Source organism: Mesocricetus auratus, unplaced genomic scaffold (assembly GCF_017639785.1).
Source record: "Mesocricetus auratus isolate SY011 unplaced genomic scaffold, BCM_Maur_2.0 Super-Scaffold_100004, whole genome shotgun sequence".
NCBI classification, from domain to species: domain Eukaryota; kingdom Metazoa; phylum Chordata; class Mammalia; order Rodentia; family Cricetidae; genus Mesocricetus; species Mesocricetus auratus.
Window position 1 is genome coordinate 99273341 of NW_024429189.1, and position 19046 is coordinate 99292386.

The window sequence follows — 19046 nt, forward strand, 5'->3', positions numbered from 1 at the left end:
CTGTTGTTGATAGTGGTGCTTATTATTGTTATTATTTTGAAACTCGGTCTTATGTAGCCCAGACTAACCTCAGACTCATTACGCAGCTGAATTCTCCTGCTTCCTCCTCTCTGAAGCTGTGATCACAGGCATGGATTGCCACATCTGGTTGTATGGAGTTCTGAGGATTGAACTCAAGGCCTTGTGGGTTCTAGGCAAGTACTCTACCACCTGAGCTACATTCCAGCCCCTGGTAATTATTCTGGCAGAACCCTGAAGGTCTTATTATCTGTTGCCTTCTTGCTTGCATTGATGCTGTGTGTGCATCTCATCCAACTTAAGTCCAGTCATTTATGGGTGGTATGTCCTTTCATTTTAGTTGGTTCAGGGTTTTTTATCTTTACCTTCACCAATCTACAGTTTTACCTCCTGCCTCCCAGTAGGTTACCTTTCATTTATCCTGCTTATAAAACACTGTGATTGTTAAACGTAAGGACTTGTATTTTTCATCAGTTCTGAGAAATCCCAGTCCTTAACACTGTATGTTGCCTTTCTCCTACTCTCACTGTCCCTTTCAGGAGTTCCAATTAGATGCCTGCTAGACTCTCACCTTTACTTACTAGCATTTAGCTTTGTTTCCATTTGCTTATCTCTCTACCAAATTCTGAGTAATATCTTTAACTATGATTTCTATTCTTAAATTCTCCTTCCAGTAGTATCTAGTTTTCTGTCTTATCCATTTCCTGAGGTATTTGTTATAATTTTTCTATAATTGGACATGTTCTTTGTTCCTTTGCTTCTTTTTCTTGTTTACCTATTCATTCTTAACATTATTTATTTTGTGTGTGTAAGCACACATTCACACACGTGTCACAATGCACATGTGGAGGTTGGAGGATAGCTTTAAGAAGTTGATTCTCTCCCTCCAGGCAGGCATGAAGACCTGAGTTCAGAGTCACAGCATCCATGTCTAGGGACAGTGGCACCTGTCACCCCTGCCCAGTGAGGGGAGGAGAATAGACACAGGCAGATCCCTCCAGATCATTGCCCCACAAACCTGGCAAAAGCAATGAATTCCATATTCAGTGAGTGACTCTGCCTCAAAAAATAAGGTGTAGAATAATCAAGTAAGACACCTGACATCAACCTACACACACACACACACACACACACACACACACACACACACACACCATATTAGTGCAAAGTTAAAGTGAATCTCACCTGCTGTCTTAGGCTGAGGCAGGACAGTAACTCCAGCCAGTGAGTTTGAGACTCGCATTTGCAATATAGTAAGACCTGGATAATAAAAAACAACATAAAAGTTGTTGGAAATGTTTTTAACATAAATATATCCCCGTCCCCTGTGGATCCCTTGTAGTCTGTGTCCTCTGTCATTTAATCAATCTTGGCTTGCATTTATGTCTCTGCTGCCTACAACACTTTTCTTCCTGGGTTGGATTATATAAGTTTTAATTCTGTTTGGGGCTTTTCCCACAGCTCCAGTGGAGCAGGTAAGTGGAGGGAGGAGGGGCTGAGGAGTCATATTTCCCCCTTTTGTTGAGCATGTTTAAATTTAACTCTCCACACAGTTCTGACTCATCAGCAGTCCTTCTGTGAACACCAGAGCTTTTTTCCTCCTGGGGGAGGCAGAGGGGGCAGGGGCCACAGGGAGAATGGAGCATGCCCTGTGCCTGCTCCCCTGTTACTTTCCTGTTGCTGTGATAATCTACTCTGACAAAAGTGCCTTAGAGAAGGAGGGTTTCTGGGATACAGCCCATCATGACAAGGAAGTCCTGGAAGCAGGATTAAAACAGCTGCTCCCGTTGTGTCTGTGGTCAGGAAGATGCTGACATTCAGATAGCATCCTCCTCCTTATACTGTCCAGGGCCTGGGGCCAGGAAATGCTGTGACCACTCCCAGGTCTGGAGAGATGATTCTGCTTACTGCTTTTGGAGAGGACTCAGGTTCAGTTCCCAACACTCACATATGGTTCACAACCATTTCTAATTCTCATTTTAGGGACACTGATGCCCTCTTCTGACCTCCATAGGCACCAGGCACACCTGCAGAGTGTGTGTGTGTGTGTATGCAGCAAAACACTCATAAAAATTAATATTTACGTTTTTTTAAAAAAAGATAACCTGTCACAGTGTGTCCAGAGGCTTGCCTCCTTGACGCTGTCAGGTTGACAGTATTACCCCTCACATCTGCCAAGATGGATGCTGTTGCCTCTGCTCAACCCACTCTTTCCTATTTAATTAATTAATTAATTTATTGATTAATTTATGTATTCATTCATTCATTGTGTGTATGTGTATCATCTGTCTGTCTCTCCATCTGTCCATCTGCTCTCTGAGGCCAGAAGAAGGCATTAGGTCCTCTGAAATTAGAGCACAAATTGCTGTGATCTGTTCAACATGGGTATAGGGAACCGAACTCAGCTCTTCTGCAAAAGCTCCAGGCACTTTTATCCACTGAGCCTCTCTCCAAGCCACTCTCTTCCTAATGGCTGTGTCCTTGCTTCCTGGCTGGCTCTAATTAAGCTATTCACCCATATGAATTCTTGGGAGCATAAAGACAGAGATTGCAGCTGGGGTTGAAACACAGGAAACCTACCCATAACCATTTCAGTCTCACCCACTCTGGTGCTGGTCTTTTGGGGTCTTATGGGGGAAGTAGTTTGGGAACTGCTGGAGGGCTCTACCAGCTTGGGCTTCTGTGTGTGACTCTCCCACACACTAAGGCACCTGCTGTTTCCACCCACACTGGGATCACGATTGCTTTGCAGTGGGTGCTCTTGAGACCTGCCAGTAGCCATAGTCCTTCTGCTGGGAGCTGGGTAATGTTCCTGTGACTCATCCCTTCATAGCATGGGCAAGCAGCTACAAGGATACCTTTTCTTACCATAGCATCTATCTGCCTAGGAGATATAACATGGGCATGTGCAATTTACCATTTAAAATTCCAGATGTTAAATGACAAACCCCATGATTTCCAGTTGTAACAACTCTGCTGTGGGTTCTGCTCTTGTTACTATGGCAATAATAGCAAAGTATCTTTTATTCCTCAAGCACTTGATATGTACTAGGCTTTATGTTACTAGCTCACTCAGTGCTTACAGCAGTCCTGTTGTCTAGGTTATAGGCTGTTACTGTATAAGTGAAAACATGAGATTCAAAGATGTTGGGTAACTTGCCCAAGGTCATACGGCCCGTCTCCTAAATTGGCAAGCATCTCTTCTGCCAGGAAGGAGACATTCTGGTTCCAGATCTTTGACCAAGAACCTTTATAAGGCCAGAACTGAAATCTCCCTTGCAAGGCAACAGTTTAGAAATCTGTCTAGATTGTTGCCTGGGGTGGCTCAGAACTGATTTTGGGATTCTTTTGTGAGGATTGCTTTTGAAATTAGCTTATATACATTGGGTACTTTTTGGTTGTTATAATAAAATGCCATGACCAAAAGCAACTTAGACCAGAGCATTTATTTTGGTTTGTGGTTCTGGAGGGATGAGTCCACCATGGTAGAAGCATGGTAGCAGGAGCAGGAAGCTGGGAGAATGAATAGAAGTAGGGAGAGTCTACAACCCAAGCCTGTTGTGAGAAACAAAGAATACTCTCTGTGTTGCACAAACGAACACAAAAGTGAAAGTATCTGGGCAAGACAATCATCTTGAAAATGGTACACCAAAAGCCAAACCTAGCAATACACCAGGGCAACTGTCCTTTATCCCTGACATAGTGTTGGAGGCATGCAGGTCTTTGTGCTCACAGATAAACACTAGGGGAACCAGGAATGTTAAAAACATGGGATTGTCTCCTCAAAGGGGAAGATATATAACCTGGTTTCCATGCAGAAGTCTGGGGATATGGCTAATAGCCTGGTGGCCCTTGTACTATCATTGTGGCCAAACCACACTGGACCCTCCCCAGACCCTTGTCTGGAGCCTGCTTTCTCAATCTACAGGACCTGTCTTTATGGAAGATGTCCCTGGTGCTTTACGAAGAGTTTCTGTGTCGTCATATCTTAAGCTTTGTTGTGCACAGGGGAATGAGTCAGTTATCACCAGAAAACGTTTTTTCCAAATCGTGCAGTGCCTAAATATGCGTCAAACAAATTACTCAAGGTCAGACTCTGAAAGTTCGAGCCAACACCAGCTACTGAGTCATGTTGAACAGAGGTCAGACTCTCGCAGTTCGAGCCAACACCAGCTGAGTCACATTGAACAGAGCTACCGTCTTGCCTCCCACAGGTTGTTGCCCTCCTGGCCATGGTGATTTCAGAGACTGCCCACCTCCACCCCCCCCCACACACAACATGGGAGGTGACTGCCTCTCATTCCATTGGCAGGAGCTTGATATCACAATCAGTTGTGATGGGTTTGTAGATACACAGGGGGAGAGGAAAGTTTGGGTTCAGTAACTTCGTCCTTGCAAGGTTAACTGCCTTTGATTAAAACGTGATAATTCTCACACCATCTCACAAGGCTCCAACCCCTAAAAGTTCCATAATCTCCCAGAGCAGTGCTACCAACTGGGGGTCAAGTGTTTAAATAGATGAGCATTTCTCATTCAAACCACAGCAGTAAAGCACACCTCTTTAATGAAAGACACCTCTGGGTGTGTCTGTGAGGCCACGAGCATTGTTATATCTGTTGAGAAATGTAAATTTTGAATCATCTATTGGCCGGCGGTAGAGCTGTGGAAGGTGGAAACTTGCTCTAGTAGTTGGGGGGGGGTGAGGCTGCCTTTAAGTTTGTCTTGGTCACAGCCCCTTCCTATTTCCTCTCTCTGGTTTCTGTCTGTAGTGACGTAAGCAGCCTCCTCTGCCACTCACTTGTTGCCATGATACTCTGCCATGGCAACAGAGTCAGGAGACTGAAATTCTGAGCCAAAAACGAACCTTTTCTCCTTTAAGTAATGAACAAATGGACTGACTCATATGCAGAGGAACCCCACATGCAGGGCTTCTAAGGAACTGCTCAGTGAATGTGGTCAGGGCCACGAAAGAAGCCAGGTAGCGATGCAGACAGGTGTGAGTGCCCATCAGACCTTCCCTCAGGCCACTTCTCCAGGGTGTGGCTAGTAAGAGGAGCAAAGAAAAGAAAAAGGTCCAAGATCCAGAACAGAGAGGTGTAGCACCACAGAGCAGGGTCCTTCATTTTCAGGCAATAGCATCTAATATACTTCAAATGATGTTGTTATCCATGGAAACAGTGTATTCAGTCCCATTCTTGCACGCGTGCACACACACACACACACACATACACACACCTAATATAATTTTTAAAATAAGAAAAGTTCCACTTAAATAGTACAGAATCATTTGTTCCTGCTAAGATTAACAACAATAATAAAAATCTCTAGCTCATGGTCTGAGGAAGGACAATGCCCCGTATGACTGGGTACCAACAGGAAGGGGGATTCATAATAAGGGTACCATGGGATGCTCAAGGCAAATCAACGTGCTATTGTACAGTGGGTCCATTCATCCCACAATCCATTTTTGGAGGCAATACTCCTGTTCTGGAAGGAGCAGGCTACTGGGGATGTCATATGGGACTGCCCTATACACTGTAGGATGTTTATATCCTTGACCCTACTCAGTATCAGGGTTAAATGTAATATGGCTAAATATTATATTTAAATAATATAATATAGGTAACATTTTGTAATCACTTCCCAGACTCTTTGCAGAGAAGGTATTACTGCTCCCATTTGAGAGCCCAGTAAATCTGTGTATATCCACAAGTAGACTGAGGTAGTGTTTAAACATAAGGGTAAAAGTACAGCAGTGAGTGGAGCTATGAAGAGCCGCTGCTGTCCCACACGCAGGGAGGGCATCAGGAGAGGAGAAGTAGCAGCTTCACTTGCTGCCAAGGAGGCAGTGGCATCCCAAGGGCCATAGCGGCTGCATGATGAGAGAGAAGAGTGTGTGGTTGCTGCAAGACACAACTGAAAGAGAATCAGAGACTGGACAGCCTGGAGGCAGCATTCACAGAACTGAATATACTCAGGCCATATGTCTTTGTTCCTTCTCAAGAGGAGGGTTGTTTCTTTGAAGATAAATTGCAGTCTGCTTGACATTTGCATGAAAAACACAGGAGATGAGCCAGTTTTTAGGCTCTTTTGTAGACACCTCATAGTACCAGGCTGGCAAGATGGCTCAGTGGTTAAGAGCACTGGCTGCTCTTGCAGAGGACCCAGGTTCAGTTCCCAGCACCCACATTGCTGGTTCATAACTATCTGTAACTCCAGATCCAGGGTTTTCAATGACCTCATTAGGCACCAAATACATACAAGTAAGCAGACAATATATGCAAACAAAACACCCATAAGTGTTTAGTTTACTAATAGTAAAATGAAATGCACATGAAAACATGAACCCTGTGTGTCTGGGTATATTGGGCAGCTGTTGAAAGGACATGCCATGTTCTTGGAGCTCTAGGTGTGAAACCTCAGGAGGGAAGTTTTAGGAATTTCTCAGCTTTCCCAGGGTCTTCTGGGACACTCCTTGCTCCTTGGCTCTCCTCCTGTAGATAGCAGTCTTTTGTTGGTTTGCATGAACTCGGCACTTACAAAGAATACAAGCTGCAAGGTCATCCCCTATGTTCCTCTGATATATGGACTAGGAAGGCCAGCAGCTACCTCCCTCATTTTCTAGCCACCAGGGGCTTCTGCCCAGGGATAAGGTTGCTGGGAGGAACTCAGGGAGGATGACTGGCCTAGCAGAGGGAAGGGACATTTCCTTACCTTTCTGTTTTTGTCTTCCTTCCTCTCTCTCTTCTCTCCCTATGATTAAGGAGCACAGGATATAGAGAGTCATTTGTGCATAATCTTTCCTTGAATTCACTAATAAAAAATAAAATTTGTAGCCAAGTCTGACAACCTGGGTTCTATCCCTGGGTACCACATGGTAGAAGGAGAAAACTGACTTCTGTGGGTTATCCTCTGATCTCTATATGCATGTGTGTGCGCGCGTGTGCACACACACACACACTCCAATGGCTACTATGTAAGCATTTATAAAAGAACAAATGAATGGTGAAATATACTTTTAAATAAATGGCGTAGACAACATCTAATATTGGGATTAATAGCTGGTAATGTCAAAGTAGTGTATCTTGCCCTGTTCAGGCTGTATGAAATGCCATAATTAGGTGGATTAAACAGTTGTACTGGGGGCTGAGAGTTCACAGTCTTCAATAACCCCCACTCCCTTGTCCACAGAGGCTGCATTTTATGAATTACATTCATCATAGAAGGAAATGCTAAATTTCAGGTGAAAAGTAGTAATGATACGACTTTTTTTCAGTCTCCATGAGTCTGTAAACAGGAACCCTAGGCTAAGAACTCTTGATCCAAGCTGGGAAGATGGCTTAGCAGTTAGGCGCACTGGCTGGTTTTCCAGAGAACTCAGGTTCAGTTTTCAGCACTCAGACGTCAGCTCATGACCATCTGTAGCTCCATGTCTTAGGCAGGGTTTCTGTTGCTGTGAAGAGACCCCATAGCTTATAAAGGAAAACATTTAACTGGGACTGGCTTACAAGTTCAGAGACTTGGTCCATTGTCATCATGGTGGGAAGCACGGTGGTACTCAGGCAGGCATGGGGCCAGAGAGGTAGCTGAGGGTTCCATATCCAGATCAGCTGGCTTGAGCATCAAAAACCTCAAAGCCTGCTCCCAGTGACATACTTCCTCCAAAAGGCCACAGCTCCTAATAGTGCCACTCCCTGTGAACCTACAGGGGCCATTTTCATTCAAAGTACCACACTCCAGTCGTGGGGATCCAACACCCTCCTCTGGCCTCGTTAGGTACTGCATGCTGGTGGTGCACAGGCTAACATGCAAGCAAAACTCCTGTACACATAAAAGAAAAATAAGGAACTCCTGGTCCTCGTGTGGTGTAACCTGAGGATGATGGGAAATGTCCTCAGTGTCTTGGGAGTAGTAGAGTGTTGAGCTGAAGAGAGGCTTTTGTGCTGTTGGTTTGCTTTCTGGTCTTAAAAAATTACCTTTATTGTGTGTGTGCATGATGTTGTAGGAAGGACATGCCACCATGTGCATGTGGGGGTCAGAGGACAACTTGCAGGAGTCAGTTCTCTCCTTCCATCTTGACTTTGGCTCTGGGGAATCCACCTCAGGCCAACTGTGTAGCAAAAACCTCTACCCACGGAGCCACCTCACCAGCCCAATTTCTGATGGTTTTGACTGCCTGTCTGAGTATTGAAATATGTTTTGTCTTGCAGATAGCAGTTCTGTAAACACTGAGCAAAAGGAGGACTCCTGGGACTCTGAGAACTTCCGGCTTGATCCTTCTGGGAAAGGCCAGCTGGAGACCAGTGAAGAGGAGGATGGACTTCGGGAAACGCTGGACAGATTCTATGAAGCATTTGCCCATCCACTGCCAGGCTCTGGGGATCAGCTCTCTGCCCCTGTGTGTCAGTGCCTGTCTCAGAAAATCTCTGAACTCCAGGGCCAGGAGAGTCAAAAGTACGCTCTCCGCAGTTTCCAGATGGCGCGAGTCATCTTCAACCGGGATGGCTGCTCTATCTTACAATGCCATTCCAGGGAAACCCGCTTCTACCCTCTGGAGGAAGGAAGCAACTCTTTGGAGGACAAAGAGCCCACCCCAGGGCTGTCAAGAGAGATCACTCGTTTCCTCTTGGAGCAGCTGGTAATGAAAGACTCCTAGCTGGTGCTGGCATGAAAGTCGGCAAGGCTGGAGGGGGAGGTGCTGCGGCTTGGCCCTCAGAGTCCCTGAGGGGGTTTCCGGATAGCCTCCTGTTTCCAGCCAGGATAGCTACAAGCTTTACAGGTAGAGGCTGGCACCTGGTTTAGGGATCCAGTAAGACTATAGGTGTGCCACCCACCACCTGCCTTAGCCAAGGCTGCTACTGACTCAACTAGCGTTGAGTCCCTGCCCAGCTTCCTTGCCTTAGTCTGTGTTCCGAATGATCTCCTGGGGTCCAGGCCAGGAAATCAATTCCTTGCTTGGTTCATCCCTCCTCCCACTCACCTCCTGGTGTCTCTGGTCTTTTCTTAATAAACCTTTACATCTGCATCCTTGACTCAGCCTACTCCTGGGAGAACAAGCCTTGGAGAGCAGGCTTCTGGAGATGAGTGTTCTGAGGAGACACATTTCTGTGCTGAATCAAGGGTAGCAATTATACAGAGCCATAAATGGGGGCCAGTTAATTTACCTGAAGCAATGTAAAGATTTAAAAACATTTCCAGATACCACTTCACATCTTAATCATACCCTTGGCTTCCCTCCAAAGCCAGAATTCCGTTTTATATTGACCGTGGGGAAGGAACCCTTGGGCCATCTACAAAGCTAAACTTCACACATAAAAGGGCTTCTTCAGCTCCACTAGATTGCAGCATGGAAAGCAAGGAGACAGCACTGGACCACCCACCAGGTCTGATGTGTAAGGGTGTAACCGTGGGGCCTTGCCGACTTGTGCTTAAGGGGAATGCTTTGCCGAGGCTCCTTTCCCCTCTCCTGTTGTTTTTGCCCTCTGTCTACTGGCAGCACCCTCTGTCATCGTCTGAAGGGTTGCCCCCATTCCTGCTCCAGTGCCCTGAGCTCCAGTGCGAACGCTTGCTCAGAGCAGGGCTTTGCCATCACCTGTGCCTGTCGTCCAGGCAGGTGCACAGCCTGACAGGGAGCTCTTTAAATAGCTAGTCCAGGCTTGCACTGGCAGATGCTCCACTCTGCGGGTTGCATCCCGAGCCCCAGTTTGAGAATTACGTCAGCTGGCACCAGGAACTCTGAAACAGTGATTGGAAGCCTCATAGAGTTCTTCAAGCAAATTACATCAGTAGAGAGGCTTGTTTCCCTCATTTGGAGAAACAGCAAAAGCTGGCAACTCTATGCACTTAGATTTTGAGAAACTTGAGGTGACGTTTAATTGGCATAAGAGGCCAAAGCTTTTCAGAAAGTGGATTATGCAAATGGGGCAGCTGACAAGTGCACACTAAAAGTCAGTACACCGCAGAGTCTCTTGGGGACTCTTGAATGGAAAGAAGCATAAAAAGAAGTAGTGGTATGAACAAGCTTCCAGTTCAGGGAGGGTCTTCCATGAAAAATGCCGAGGCACACATGGAGGGGTTCTACGTGTGTGAGTAGGCTTCCTGTTCAGGGAAGGTCCGAGGCGAGACACTTCCACGTGGGAATGTGGAGGCACACAGTAGAAGGGGTTCCGTGTGGTAGGAATTTGAGTGAATGGGACCTTGAGAAGTGCTCACCAACGGGGCTCCAGCTTCCCCTCTCACAGGCCGCCATCTACCGCTCCATCCAACAATCATGCAACTGGTGCAAGTTCAAACCCACACCTCAGGTTCCATGTGACGGTTGCTGACTTTATTGTTTTAACTTGAAGCCTGCCAGTAGACACCCTTGGAGAGTGGTGAAAATTATCTGGCCACAGGGAGATGCACAGTTCGTCTCCATGGCTATCAACGGCGGGGCGGGGGGGGTCTGGATTATTCTATGCTTGTTTTTAATGGACAGCAAAAAACCAATTTGAATCTTCATGTTGGAAAGTAGTGGCTTCTATTTTGAAGGGAGATTTTAATATCAAAGAATGTCTAAGCTTCACTGAGCTCAGCAAGAGGAAACCTCTGACAGTGCAGAGTGTAGGAGAGTGAAAGCCAGGGTTGCCCTGGGGTAGTGCAGGGTATGGTGTGTGTCCACTTAAGTCTGGCTAAGCATTTGTGACAGGCCAGTACAAGATATTTGATTCCCTGTGGCCCTACCCCTTAATTCAATTTCTGTGAGGATAGAGTGGTATTTTCCATTCATCTCTGTGAACCTTTAATAAGGACTAAGATAAGAATACTGCAGTCCAGGCCTTTGGCAGTATGGCCTGTTTCAGCACCGAGGGGTAAGTTCATGACATCTTATCAGCTCATGAACATGGTGAGGGGACTTATGATATCATCTGTGATGTTTTCCAGACCCACAGAGCTTTTGTGAGGGTCACTGTGTTCCAGAAACACCAAATCCTGAAGATGAGCAGTGCCAGCTGCATCTGAGGTGTCTGTACTGTGTGCAGGACATTAGTCTGTTTCTCCCGATGACTCATGAGTTGAAACCTGGGACCTTGCACTTGCTCAGCCGGCACTCCTCTACTGAGTTATAGCCCAGCCTCCATGAGCTCCTTTAGGGAACATGTGACAGATCTTATTACCAGTAATTTCAAAACAGTGCAAAAGCAGGAATTCTTTTTAAACTTGTGAAGGCTCTTCTTCTATTTTAATGTGGTATTGGGTCACAATGACACACAAAAGTGCATATAGCCTATGTGTGAATGTCTCAGTAACTCTCACAGCTGAACCCACCTGTGCAACCAGAATCTTCCTTGAGCCCAGTGGTTCCTGCTAAGGGAAGACTTCCATCTGTGGAGCTGACGAGAGCAGCTAAGGGAAGACTTCCGTCTGTGGAGCTGACGAGAGCAGTTGGTACTGACCAGTTTGCTCAGGGTGCTGGTAGCACACAAACTGAACAAACTCATGGACAGTGGTTCTTTCATTGCTAATCTACTCAGTTCAATAAGCTAGGAAAATACAAATACTACATCTAATCCATGGTCTTACATAACTGGTAGGGTCAGCTTAATATAAATACTTAAAATGTAAAAGGCTGATATAATAAAAATTAATCATAGAGTAGGTGACACCAGATGCATCAAGTTAGAAAAATGGTGTGCCCCCAAATTCCGTAAGTTCCAGATACAGTGGTATAGACTATTCTAGGAAAGGGCTGTGGGCAACTGCGGGGTGGTGTAGAATAGTGCAGAAGACATCCATGCTTCAAGCTACCTGTGCCTCTCTTTGCCACAGTGCCAGTTATTTTGAAAAGAAAAGCATGCATGAATGGCCAGACAATTTAAAAGACTAGCAATATCATATAGGAAAATATTTTCTGTCTAGTAATTGAAGCAGTACCAATATAAAAGTAGATGCATCAAAGGAAAGGGTTGAGTCTATAAATAAGTATAAGCAGTATGGTGGTCTGAAGGAAAATGACCCCCATAGGGAGTAGCATTGTTAGGAGGTGTGGCCTAGTTGGAGGAAGTGTGTCGCTGTGAAGGAAGGCTTTGAAGTCTCATATATGCTCAAGCCACACCCAATGAGACAGCCTATTTCCTGTTGCCTTTTGATCAAGATGTCTGCTTGCAAGCCACCATGCTCCTCGCCCGTAACCTTTAGTCTTCCTGCCCGCTGCCTGGGTCCTGTTGCTGCTTTCAGCTCCCAAATAACACACAAGACAATTTATTACTTATGAAGCTGTTGGCTGTTTGCTTGGTTTCTTATCGGCTAGCTCTGACTTGATTATTAACCCGTAATTACTAATATATATTTTTATAAGGACTTATCTTTCTAAGGACACAGCTTCATGCATCCTTTCCCTATGATCACATGGTGATGACTCTCTTCACTACATTTCCCAGAATCCTCCTAGACTCCTAGTCCCACCTATCTTGTTTCCCTACTGGCCAACAGTGCTTTATTGACATATACACAGAAGGACTTCCCCATCACCCACCATTATGATAATGGGCTGAACCTCTGAAATGTAAGCCTCCACCTCAATTAAATTTGTCTCTTTATAAAGTTGCCATGGTCATGGTGTATCTTCACAGCAATAGAAACACTAAATAAGACAAGCATATATGCATATTGAAAGCATGATAAAGTGACATTTCAAAGTAGGCATGACTGGGGATGTAGCTTGGTGTAGAGCACTTATGTAACATGCACATGGTCTTAGCTTCATCACCAACACAGGAAGAAGAGAAGAAAATGTAAGACAAAGAGCTCTCAGCAATGTTTTTGGAATGATGAACTTCTTACTTTGGGAAAGGGAAAGTCAGAATGAAAACCTGGGTTCCCCATCGCACATCTTAAATCAAAATATATTCTAGATGGGCTTCAGGGTAAAAAAAATCTAAATTATGAGAGTGTGAGATATATACATATATATGTAATCCATATATATAGTATACACACACATATGGGGAGAGAGGGATGCTTGGAATGGGGGAATCTTTCTAAGAATTGCTTTAAAAAAAGAAAAGTCTAAAAAGTTCAAAGACATTTTGATGAAATTGTCTTCTGGCCTGGCAAGAATGACTCAACACGTACTTACTGTCAGGTGTGATGATCTACTTGGGTTTAATCCCCAGGACTCCATAGCAGGAGGAGAGAACTGACTCGAGTATGTTTTCCTCTGATCTCCAAAATTGTCCTGGTGCATATGCATGCATACTTACACACACACACACACACACACACACACACACACATACACACACACACACACACACGAATAAAACTTGGGATGTGAAAATTTTCAACACACAGAGTTCTTGCAAACAACCAAGGAGGAAAACTGGAAAAATATGAACATATTGCTAGGAAAATGGTGTATATGTCCTCAATGTGTTCATGTCTGTACTCCTGTAAACAACTCTAATGACACTGGGTTACAAAAAAGAAAAAGCAGACAGGAGTTAGTTGGGAAGTGGACAGGATCCGTGGGAGAGGGACAGAAACAAGAGGGAGTAATGGGGAGGGTTGGACATGACTGAAATATATTATGTACATGTATGAAAATGACATAATGAAGCCCTCTGTATAACTACTGTATGCTAATAAAACATTTTAAAAAGGCATGACAAAGAGGCCAAACATCCAGCAGTGGGACAGAATATGCAGAGTTAGCATGAAGTCCCCCTGGAATGAATATGAAGCAGCAGACAGAGGAGAGCCTGTGTGACCCAAGGACAGCTCCAAAGGATAAAGTATAGATGAATTTAAGAAGCAAGATGTAGCCTTGTAGCTCAGGACAACAGGAAATTTTTGAGGAGTTAACAAGAGAGTAAGGACATAGGTTGCAATACTTTTGGAAACTAAGAATGTGTTAAAGATAGCATTTCAACGTTCTGGTTGAGAATGAATTATCTAAGAGCTGGAGAGCGGGCTCATCAATTAAGAGCACTTGTTGGTCTTGCAGAGGACCTGGGTTTTGTTCCCAGCACCCACGTTGTTGCTGACAACTGCTAGTTACTCCAGTTCTGGGGGCTCTGACCTCCACGGGCACCAGGCGTACATGTGGTGCACATGTGCACATAAAAAATCTATAAAAAAATTAAGAGTGAATTATCTAAATACCTAATAAATGGTGAGAGCCTCACCTCAAATTATATACAAAAATAGATTCCTTGTGGATTAGCTATCTAAATGGGAAAAGAACACAATGAGTTACAGATGACACTATAGTTAATGTCTTATAACTGGTATGAGAAGTCCTTCCCAAAACAGAGGGCAGTGCAAACAAGAAAAGACCAATCGTCCTGAAACATAAAAGTTAAAGCATGGGCTTGCATTTTAGCCTCATCTCTTTCTTCTTTCTTCCAGTGCCTGCAAACCCAGTGAACATAGCTAAAATCTCCAAGGCTAAGGCTTTCTTCAGTAAATGTGGCAGGCACCTGCCCCGCGAAGTGACGCAGTACAAGAAGGGCAAACATGTGTCTGCCCAGGGAAAGAGGAGCTGTGGCGGGAAGCAGAGAGGCTGCGATTTTCTGTGGGAGGCTGGAGTGCGTTGAGCCAGCTACAGCTCTAAGAGAAGGGGCTATGAAAAGATGTGAGCATTTTGAACTAGGAGGTGACAAAGAGGGGAAAGAGAGTCAAGCGATTCAATCCTAGGCTCATTTTGTCATGAAGACAGCAAAATCATGAGGTTATAGTCAAACACATAAAATTGAGGGGGTAGTGAAGGAGGAGGCAAAAAGAGTGTAAAGAACCAGAGGGGGTGAGGGACGCCAAGACAACAGGCCTTCTGTATCAGGATCATGTGAATTCACAGAGACTGAGGCAGCATGCACATGGATCTGCCCCAGTAGGGGTCCTAGAGCTAAAAAGAGAAGTGGACACATGCCCCATCACTAACACAGAAGTAATCTCTAATTGATAATCACTTACAATTGAAAATGTAATTTCCTCCAATGGGGTCTCATAGGGAAACGGACTACTCAAAATGTTGTTAAATATGGAATAAGGACCGGCGCGATAGATGGAGCACAAGCCATGGAGAGCTTATTAATCATAGTTTATTATAGCGAGACCAAAAGGGGAGAGACAGACATGACAGAGAGAGAAGATGAGAGAGGATGAGAGAGAAAGACGAGAAGAAGAGAGAGGAAGACGAGTTAAAGAGGACGAGATGATGAGAGTAAGACAAGAGTAAAAGAGAGCGTAAGCGGGCGGGGGTCAGTCCTTTAAAGGGGTCCTTTGCACCTGCGTGGTTCTCACAGAACCCTGGGCTGACCAGAGTGCTGCCTGAGTGCATCCTGCCAGGTAACAGGGCAGGCCAGTGTAATGCCTGAACCTTTCAGCAAAGGGTTGGCTGCATGCCCAGCAGTAGGTGGCCAACAGAGAAAGAACTGAACAGCATCTTTGGAGGTAACTTGTCTCACAATGTGTCAGGGCTCTTGTTTTAAATTTTATTTTAGTTTAGTTATATAGTATTTCTCCTCTTTTTACCTTATAGGTTCTTTGCATGTATGTTATGTCTTCCAGCTTAGTGTTTTTTATGGGACTCCTGAGCATGTAAATGAGTGGGTCTCTTTTTTTTGAGCTTTTTCTTGGCCTCTTTTCCTTCTGTTTGTTTTGTTCAGTTCTGATGTGTAAGTTTCTCTTTATCTTATTTTATTATTATCTCTTAGAAGTCAGTTTTTAAAAAATGAGACAGAAAGGAAGTCAGTCAGGATGGGTGGGAAGATGGGAAGAAACTGGGAGGAGTAGAGGGAGAAGAAACTCTAGTCAGGATATTTTATATGAGAAAAGAATAAAAGGAAAAAACTGAGAGGCAAACACTCTACTATGAAAGTGTACATCTCCTTTGTAATTAGATAAACAGATGAAAAACAGAGGCAGTTAGTGGTGACCTCTGCCACATGCCATCCCTGTGGCCAGCATGGTTTAAGATAGTATAGTTGAATTCTCACTGTGTCTGCCTCAAAGATGGGGAAAGTGAAGCATGGAGAACTAACAGGTTTTAAGATGGTCTCAGCTCCACATTGAACTCCCTGGTCTGGAATACCATCCTTCACTCCTAGTGGCCTTCCTATATCCAACTACTTCCCCTTTGAGAGTCCCGCCCTAAGACAGACCTTTCCAGACCACTTCTTCTATTCTTCTCTTCACCTCCCCGAACCATTGGGAGAGGTTTCCTTTCTGTACTATGGAGTTAATCACACCAAAGACACATAAGGCAACATGTGGTTTGAATGTCTCCACATCTCACCTTCACCACGCCTAGCCCACTTGGTCCATAAAACACAGCACTCAAACATTTCTGCCTACCAAACAAGATGTAGAAACATGTCCTCATGCCCCGACCCGTGGGGACAAGTCAATGTGGGCTATCCTTGAGGGACAGGGGACACAAGGAGTGGGAGCAAGACTACAGGGCTGATCAAGCTCCGTTTACTGAGGATTTCATACAAGCTCATATAGGGGAATGTGGCATGGGATGGGCAGAGGAATGTAAGAGGTTGTTAGACGGGAGGCGCTGAGGAATGGGGCAGGGGGCTGTCAGAAGCAGGAAATGTTTGATAAGTGATGAGCATGGAGATTTCACCAGGGAGTGCAGGTGTTAACAAAGCATTGTTTTTTATTTTTAAATTTAAATTTAAATTAGAAACAAGGTTGCTTCACAAGTCAATTCCAGGTCCCTCTCCCTTTCCCTCCTCCCCTCCCACACCCTCCCACCAACCCCTCCAATATCCCCTCATTTAAGGAAGCATTGTTAAGTGATGGGTTATCTCTATGGCACCAGGCTCATCTGTGGGTAGGGGCCTGAGTTCTGGGAAGTGGCCGTGGAATGAGAAATAGAAATTTACTGAGGCCTGGTCCCCAACATTCTCATGCTTTAGAGACATCTGGAAAGGGCTTATGTATAAAATACCAGAATGTAATTACCTTAAAATACTTCAATAGACATGAAATGAAGCAGGTCAAATCAACCTCATTAGCGTGTTGGAGGTCTGTGGAGACCTCAATAAATATCGAACCTCCTCTTCTGCCACATCTGGGCTCAGCACACTTGTTTATTGCTTTCCTGCCCCACCCCCACCCCACCACGCAGTTATTTGTAGTGTCTAGATCTCAGACTCTGCTTTCTCCCATGTGGAAATCACCTTCCCTGTGCATGGGAGAACTCATCCTTGTCAATAGGGTCACATTGGTATAAACTTATTCTCTCAGAAAATACGCTTGTGGACCAGGGAAGGTCCATCTGTGGATTAGAAATGTACTGGTCTCATTCTCTCATTGCTGTGCACCAACGATAGTGCTTTTACCAAGAACTCCCAAGTCATTACAAGTAAATCTTTGTATGTGTCATTTCTGTGGGTGATGCATTTGCAGAAGACGCAGACTTGGCATCCCTGGCCACTCCCTGCTTACCTTCAGCCTCAGAACCTACTGTCAGATGCCCGGACCTCCCTGGGCTAGCTCATGAGACTACAATGCGTGCATATTAAACCATGGGTGTTTTCCAGTTGCCTTTGTAAGTCCCCCCATGAGATCTTCAGTGCCCACTGCAAGGTGCTATGGGAGCTGCAAGGAACGTTTTTGTGTAATGTGTGCTGTTATCTCTACTAGCAAGGATGCAATAGTGCCTGCCTTGGCCTCTCCCTCCCATCCAACATCTCCCGCCTGCTCCTTTCCTGCTTCATTTTCTGTTGTGCAGTTACATACAGTTCTGCTTCTTCAAACAAATACCTGTACATGCAGTCCATCCATTAAAATAAGTGAACCCCACCAAACCCATCTCTGTCCATCTCCTCCTCTTCCCTCTGCTTCCATTGTCTAAACCCAGGAAGTAGGTATGACCTGATAAGAAATTGGAATATGGAGACAAGAAGGCCTAGGTTTGAGATTTGGTCCTGCCACTGTGCAAATCACTCAGCATTTGGGGGTCTAAATTTTCAAATTAGCAGACCATTGCTTTGTCTCAGGCTTCATGAGGCTTCTACAGATCAATGAATGTTCAGTGTATATGCTTGCAAATAGTGCCCCAAACTCTTTATAAGTTACAGGATGAGGTAGAAATGTGTGTGACCCCTTTGTTCCACACTTAACATTCCCAAGCTCCACAGTGGAAGCTACAGCAATGACCAGCAATCATTGCCCATAATAATATGGCTCAGTCATCCTCAAATCCCAACAAGTCTTTGTAAACAGTCCCTATCAATGAGTTAAACTGGGAGCCAGCAGAAAACATCAGATTATCTTCAAACATTGGAAGTTTCACAGCCCGTTCCTAAGGAAACAATATATTGATAACCAACAAGTCAAGGGCAAATTCTCAAAGGGGAGAAAGAAGACAGAAAAGGAAAACTAATAATAGAGCACATCTAACACAGTGCTGACTGGGGAATTCACAAATATAAACACATTAAAAATGAAGAAAGCAAATCCAGAATTTTTAGTTTGTACCCCAAGAAAAGCAAAATACATCTAAAGGAAGCAGAGTCAGAGCTACAAATAAGGACAGGCACCATAAAAACGTGTGTGTGTGTGTGTGTGTGTGTGTGTGTATGTGTGTGTGTATGTGTGTGTGTTTGTGTGTGTGTATGCATGCACATACGCAAGTGCACTCATGAGTGTGTGTACACACATGATTTTTTTTTGTCAACTTGACACAAGTCTAACCATATATAGGAAGAGGAGTTCTCCACTGAGAAATTGTCTCCAACAGATCGGCATGTGCGCATGTGTGTGAGGTGTTTTCTTGTTTGTTGATTGATGAGGGAGGGCCCGGCACACTTGTGGACAATGCCATCTATGGGCAGATGGGCCTGGGCTGTATAAGAAAGCAAGCCAGGGCAAGCAAGCCAGAAGGCAGCCTTCCTCCGTAATTCCTTCTTCAGTCCCTGCCTCCAGGTTTCTGCCTTGACTTCCCTTGTTGATGGACCTGCAAGCTAAGTAAAACCTTTCCTTGCCCATGTTGCTTTTGGCTAGGGTTTAATCACAGCAACAGAAACTAGACT

General features: G+C 44.8%; 1 protein-coding gene and 1 long non-coding RNA gene across 3 annotated transcripts in view; one reads left to right on the forward strand and one right to left on the reverse strand.

The window, feature by feature from the left end:
- Shld1 (shieldin complex subunit 1) overlaps positions 1 to 9043 on the forward strand; it is a 63212-nt gene extending 54169 nt beyond the window's left edge. For both annotated transcript variants that reach the window (XM_005068667.4, XM_040746348.1), the window contains exon 3: positions 8229 to 9043. In XM_005068667.4, coding sequence (XP_005068724.1) covers positions 8229 to 8674 — 446 coding nt within the window. In that variant the 3' untranslated portion in view covers positions 8675 to 9043. The remainder of the gene's footprint in view (positions 1 to 8228) is intronic.
- LOC106021012 overlaps positions 1 to 19046 on the reverse strand; it is a 52777-nt gene that overhangs the window by 9632 nt on the left and 24099 nt on the right. The window contains exon 3 of the long non-coding RNA XR_001196384.3: positions 1204 to 1278. This is a non-coding gene — a long non-coding RNA (uncharacterized LOC106021012). The remainder of the gene's footprint in view (positions 1 to 1203; positions 1279 to 19046) is intronic.